Source organism: Azolla caroliniana, unplaced genomic scaffold, assembly GCF_043228905.1.
Source record: "Azolla caroliniana isolate FFs.n. ecotype wild unplaced genomic scaffold, voAzoCaro1.0.p SCAF_17, whole genome shotgun sequence".
Lineage (NCBI taxonomy): Eukaryota > Viridiplantae > Streptophyta > Polypodiopsida > Salviniales > Salviniaceae > Azolla > Azolla caroliniana.
Window position 1 is genome coordinate 7,462,453 of NW_028230452.1, and position 6,793 is coordinate 7,469,245.

The 6,793-nt window shown below is 41.8% G+C and overlaps 1 protein-coding gene across 1 annotated transcript; it reads right to left on the reverse strand.

Moving 5' to 3' along the window:
• Nucleotides 1-2,424: 2,424 nt before the first annotated feature.
• LOC147853039 (uncharacterized) lies at nucleotides 2,425-3,365 on the reverse strand. The gene is made up of 2 exons (XM_087333608.1): nucleotides 3,184-3,365; nucleotides 2,425-3,115 (listed from the first exon to the last, which is right to left on the reverse strand). The coding sequence occupies exons 1-2, from the start codon at nucleotides 3,307-3,309 to the stop codon at nucleotides 2,579-2,581; spliced, it is 663 nt and encodes a 220-aa protein (XP_087189734.1). The 5' UTR covers nucleotides 3,310-3,365; the 3' UTR covers nucleotides 2,425-2,578.
• Nucleotides 3,366-6,793: the final 3,428 nt, after the last annotated feature.

Here is a 6,793-nt window from a genome sequence, read left to right on the forward strand (position 1 = left end):
CCTTGCTCTTCATCTCTCTCTGTGTACTTGCATCTCTCTCTCCTTGGTCCGAAACCCCCGTGGTCCCGCCTCTTTCAACACGCGCGCGCCTAACAACGCAACATATTTGGTGAACCCGATGTGAAACGAGCAGCAAAGGAGTCGAAAGATGAGGGGATCGGAGCTAGCAGAGGCAATGGCAGTAGTCGTCGACTGACTGGTAACCGCTCGTGAGGGGACGGGTACCCTCAACAGAGCCATCGAATCGTTCGTTGGCACTATAGGCCAGTTCAGAGGGAAAGACGCCACAAGTTATTTGGAGGCTTACCGGGCAGAAATGATCATGAGGGATATCCCGGTGGACAGGCGGTTGTCTGGATTCCCTCGGGTGGTGATGTCGAGCATCCACGTGGAGGTGCTCGAGGTGCTGGCCGGATGCCAGAGTTGGGAGGAGTTCGAGCTGCGGGTCCTCGAGAAGTACGGGTTTGACGAGTCGCTTTGGTTGTCGAGGCGGGACTTCATGGCGTAGGTGGAAAGCCCCGGAAAGGGGAGGAACACATCGGTGCTCCTCCAAGAGTTCAAAAAATGGTTCGCACGGCTGTCGACGCTGGACCGGACAGTGCTCGAAACGAGTCGAGTACTACTGTTTGTCAAGTCGGTGGACGCGCTCAACAGGGAAAAGGTGGGTCCCCTATTGGTAACTGACGAAGGGCTCACGGCAGACTGGGTCGTGGTAAAACGGGTCTGCAGCCGTTTCGACAAACGGTGCGATTGTAGCGACGGAAGCTCGTCAGGGTCAGGGCCGGTCCCGGGGAGGAGGCTTGAGGAGTCGGTATTGGTGCCGACCGGTAGGAAGGAAGAGACCCGAATCTGGCCAAACTCGGGGTTGGCATCGATGGACGTCGTCAGAGGCCCATCCGGAGGAGCGGCTCTGGAGGAGCTGACACAGATGGTGCGTGACCTGCAGATCGCATAGGCCCGGAGAGACAACGGCGAACAACCTCGCGACCGGAGGCCGCCGGCTGGGTAGCGGTGCATGTGGTGTGACGAGATCAATCACATTCGGAAGGATTGCGTGGATTTCGCCGACAACACCGGGTCATTTGAAACAGGTAATATGTCGTATTCTCTTTTGGCATAGTTGGCCAGATGTAGAAAAGTACCCTATTTTAGCCAGATATCGAAAATATACGATGCATGCGTACCCCTTTTGCGACTTGATGGTTAAATATAGAACAAAAAAAACCTAGCAATTACTAAATTGTATATGTGTCCACATTCGTGTCAATTTGCATATCATGGAGCACAATTGAAGACTTGGTTCAATATAAAGTTCTAAAATTGGTATCCATATTCAAATTGTAGAGTAAAACTACATAAACCGTAATTATAAATATGTGGTTTTGGGTTTAGGAATAAAGTAGTACCCCACTTGTTGGACGGGTATATCGATAGTTTCATTGTATAATATCATATAGTTCATGACAGTGTAATTGGTAAGAGTAACAATTACATACGACATTCATTTATACTAATTGGAACCAGTAGACTTGAACCGTAGGTAACGAAAAACCTCTTATTATCAAAAACATTCGCCTTTTCATATACAATCATGCTAACGGAAATGAGAAATTACAATATCATGTTAATATCTCAAACTGAAGAAGAGCATGGTGACCAATTATATGTAAATACAAACAACGTTTCCAATAATGATTAAAAAGGGAAATTATGAACAGGTGAATTTAATTAAACGATAAACAATTACAGATGTTCTCATATACAAATATAATATGAAGTGATGGTGAACATTATGCCTCAAAATCCTCAATTTTTACATTACGCCATCTACATCAATCTATAAGCAAATCAGGCAGAGCAGGCTCCTTTGGCGCTGATTGTTCTAGACTGTTTTCATTCGTGTCATCTCCAAGCTCTCCCGAATCTGATGTATGGTCAAACTGTGCTACATCTTCCAGGTCCACCAGCTCCCTTGCTTCTTCATCAATTGGTTCCATTGGTTCTCGTGAAGTCATCTGGAACATCTCTGTCTCGTTGATGTGTTTTGCTCCGACTTCTTTATCCTGATCTGGACAGTCCCAGATTCCTGTGATCCTCATTTTGATGAAGTTAACTTGAGCAGGGTCCTTCTCCAATGCAACACAGTTTCTAAACATCTTCAATGCACAAGCTGTCGTTGTACCTAATGGTCGCATGAACAAAAACAAGTATATATAAGAAGTAACGTCTTAAACTTGATAGACAAGATTGAAATTAAATATATATATTATACCTGTGCCAGAGATCAAGTCTAGGACCCAATCATCTGGATTCGAGAAGAGCTCTATGAGGCGGTTGATCAATCTTTGAGGTTTTTGATAAGGGTTCACCATACTTTTATCCCCTGACACATGTCTTAATTTTTTGGTTACAGCTGGGCACATGATGTAGTTAACCACGTTACGCTCATTGACATGTGCTCTAGCCTTCTTCTTTGTAATTGAATCATAGTAGCCCACACAAAAATGTTCGACCGCACTAACCATTCGATCGCCAGGGCTACGTGTAATATTTGTTTTGATCCTATAGAGAAAGAAAATCAAGTATTAGAGGTGTAAATGTGTACATATAATAAGAAGTACTGTAATGAGTAAAAGCGAACTATAACACACCAATGCATGTGTTCAGTGGCATGACAACGGGACTTCAAAGCTGTTGTGACTGATAGTGATTGCCCCATGCTATGAAATATGACTATCCTCCACAAGGGGGCCAATGTCAGTTCTGCAAAATCCTTTACCATTTTCTCGATCTGAGGGTGCTTGAAAGGCACATCATCATATGTTGATCCCGCAATACGGAAACCATATGGTATGTCAGCTATCAGCAAAGTGTAGTGCCTTCTCGGTAACAGTTCGAGCATCTGGGATAATTCGCCATTGAAAACACTATAATGAAGCTGTTTGAAAGGATCAGACCTATGCAAAAAACTCTTTACAGTCTCCGAATCCTCGGGCAGTTCCATTTCCTTCCCTTTGGTCATTCTCTTCTCATATTTCGCACGTTCTAAGTGCGTGATGAAGGCCGCTGGAATACCATCATTATTGTCGTTGTTCTTTTTCGATTTTGATGGTTTCTGCAAGTGTCATTGTTGTTAGCAGGGAACATTACTTTCTAACATATCAACATTCAAAAGACACATACCCATTCTCTAAATACAATAAAATATTCCTCCAATGCCTTGTAGGAAGAAGTTATCGAGCAGGCTTGTTCAACTTCTTCCCATGTCGGTAAACTCAGTTTTTGCATCATCAACTCCTGAATCTTCATGTATACCTTGTGACTGCACAATCAATATGAAATTAGAAATAAGATATTCAAAATAATTGAAGACTTTCATGAAAAGGTATACTATAAACACTTACTTTTGCAAGTCTGTTACCATCTCGTCCAAACTAAATTCCTTGGCGACCACTCGAGATAGCACGGATATTAACAATCTATCATGTTTGATACCTTGTAATGATCTCCAAGGTAAAAGTTTCATGTCCTCTGGTAACTCCTCAATTACCAAGTCGCTTTTTCCCTTGGTCTTTGATTTCATCTCAACTTGTGGATCAATTCTTCCCTTTTCTGATCTTTGCCCCTTGACTTCTTTCCACTCCCACATAGAGAATATTTTGTCTTGGAGATCCCACACCTCTCCGGTCTGAAAAGCTAGTTGAAACCAAGAATCATATTTTCGGAGACCTTCGGATTTGGTACTCACATCCACTGCAATCCCTACTTCCAATAAACACTGACGTCGCAATCCAGGCCACAATCTTGGACCAAAACGATTCAAGGCATCGAGGTATTAATGATGAAAAAATCTTATCCTCTGTATACATGACATCTTTTGCCTATAATCGTTGTCATTGTTATGGTCCCATGCGAGCAGCTTCGCCTCCTCGTGAGTTAGTCCTGCATATACCTTACATTCGGCGTATTTGAAGAACGACGTGAGAGGATATTCTTTGACAAGATGTCCTCGAGCTTCGGCCGAATGTGATCGTCCGATTACATAGTATGTGTAATCGTCTGCAGAGCTATGCTTGAAATCTGCTATTGTTGGGCATTGTTCTTGATCAACCATTACCAAAAATGGCACCACAGTAGCGTGAGGATTGATTTTCATTTTGCTTTTCAGGTTTTGCACATGGACGGAGTGCAGCTCCCTAATTTCCAAGGGACGTCTTCCAGTCACGAGGTCAATGGGGGGCCTTTGGATAGAAGTAATGGGCAAATGAAATACCTGGCCCCTGCGCACAAGTTTAGTCTTCACAATATTTTCTCTTATTTTATTTTGTTCTGACGTCAGGACACCAGAAGATAGTTGTCCACCTGGAGCCACGACGTCGACTTGTTGGTCGTCTTCTTCTTCCACGAACTCTAATATTTCTTCTTCTTCTTCTTCAGGTCGTGGTCGTTTAGTATATTTCTTTTGAACAGGATTTGTCTTCCTAGACTTTTTCGGTGGAGTTTCTGCTTCACCGGTCATCATCTCTCCTGTCACGTACGGCCGAAGAGCTACCAACAAGTTATTTTTCGTTTGCAGGTCTTTATGCAAAGCCTTGGGATTGCAAGATTCGGGTACTAGGTTTCCCTCATCAAGTCGCAATCGCCTGTTGCCAACTGAGCTTGAGACGTCGATTAAAATACTTGTAGAGTCAATGTCTTCGTACTCTAGCTTGGTTACATGCCCGTAATTAAATGTTTTTCCAAGCTAAAGTTTCCCTTCCCTGTCCGATTTTGTCGTTATCAATAACAACACCCCATCCTCCTCGACATAAGAGAGACACCATTCAAGTTCGGGGTAATCCTTATATTTCACCTCAACCGTTTTCTCCTCTTGCGTACTACCTTTGTTGATTTTGGTAGTAGCTATAGATGACTTGGATCCTCCTTCCCCCGTTGAGTCAAATAAATTCTTTTTACTCGTGTCCTTCATGAAGGAGCCAGAATCTCGTTTTATCGAAGATCGAATCTTCAATCTAAATGAAGGAACTTTTTGTCTGGGTTCACTGAAATTAAAAACGTTGGTGAAAACATAGAAACAACGTACAATTTTATCTAAATCACGCAAATTATCATTTAAATTACGTCAATTTTATGGTCCCATGCGATAGTTTTTTATCGCAAAAACAACATTTTTTTCAACCAAAATCCGATGCACTGCATCGGATTTGCGTTGCAAGGCAGGACCTTCAACCAAAATCCGATGCACTACATCGGATTTTGGTTGAAGGTCCTGGCTTTCAGAATTGCTTTCCAAGTTCGTTGTACAAAATAAAATAAAATTTCTATGTGTTGAGGAAAGGAATCTTTAAGGAATCTTTAGGAATCTTAAAAAATGTAATGAATATTACTAACCTGACGATTTTCTTTCCCTTGTTCATGGTTCGTGCCGGAGGTAGTGTTGTCCACGATGTGCTTCTGAGTGCTCGAAAATTGGCCTGTGCTCTGAGCTCGATGGATTCTTTCACGTGATAATGAAAATGAAATTTCTAACCTCCTTATATAGAAGACTTTAGCATTCTTTTTAAAATAGAAAATAATTTTTAATTATTTGTTTTTTAGGAAAATTTCGGAAAATAATATACTTAATCTAAGTGTTCGGGTAGTTATATAGTTAGGCTTCAGCATTCCTTAATTTTCTCAAAAGAAGGTTTTAGAATACAGTTAGACTCCCTCAAATGTCTTCTTCTACAAGTAGAACATCTCTTTTTTCTATTGCCCCCTTTTCATTGTCAGACAACTCGTATTTCTCAATAGAAGAGTACGACTACAAAAAACATTCGCGGCTTAAACAGAAAAGTGTGGCTCCTAGTACTTCGAATTCTCTATTTTCAATTGATCCTATAGATGGCCCTCTTCATGCAAGCTTACAAGCGGACGATTCTTCGTCGATAGATAACAACAGCATTACTAAACCTCTAGCATTTAAAAGAGTTCCTCGACAAGTTAGTGAAAAGAGATTTAATTTCTTATGTTCTGATCGTCAACTTCTATGCGACTTGAACAAATCGTGTTGTGCGAATCTTTGTCTATCAACTTATGGAAAGTCAAGGTTACGTGAAACACGACAAAAATACTTGTCGCTTAATGGGGAAGAGCAAGATACATTTCTTCTTTCGCATATGCAACTTAAATTGGATCACAAAGCAGGGCCTAATTCAACGCAAGTTGAATATTTCCTTGGACTATATACCATGTGTTGTCGAGCAGCTTTTAAAATCACTCATAGCATTGGAAATATGCGGCTGCAACGAGTTCAAGAGCGACTTGTGAGGGGCTCCTGGGTACAGTTCGATCGAAATGGTTCTGGATGTAAGGGTCAAATTGGGCAGTATGCAATTAGGTGGATGGAGGTATATTTTTCAAAACAGTGCGAAGTTATGCCAACGACAGGAAGACTTCATTTGTCAGATAACTTTACTCGAAGGAAAGTTTACCTATCGTACAAGGACGACATGTCTTCCGATGTTGAGCCTTACATACAGTACAGGCATTTTAATCGACTATGGAGGTTACAATTTAATAACGTGGTTATCCCACGAAAGGTGCGAATGGGAGTCTGCTCAATATGTGCGAGTTTAAAAAGTATGGCCAAGGGTGGAAAATCAGATGTAGAGATCAAGAATTACAAGAACCTGTTAAAAGAACATCGTGAAAGTCAGGCATTGGAACGTACTAAGGCTATGCATCACCGACAAAAAGCATTTCAATCTCCCGAAAAGTATATGTGCATGATTATTGACGGCATGGATCAAAA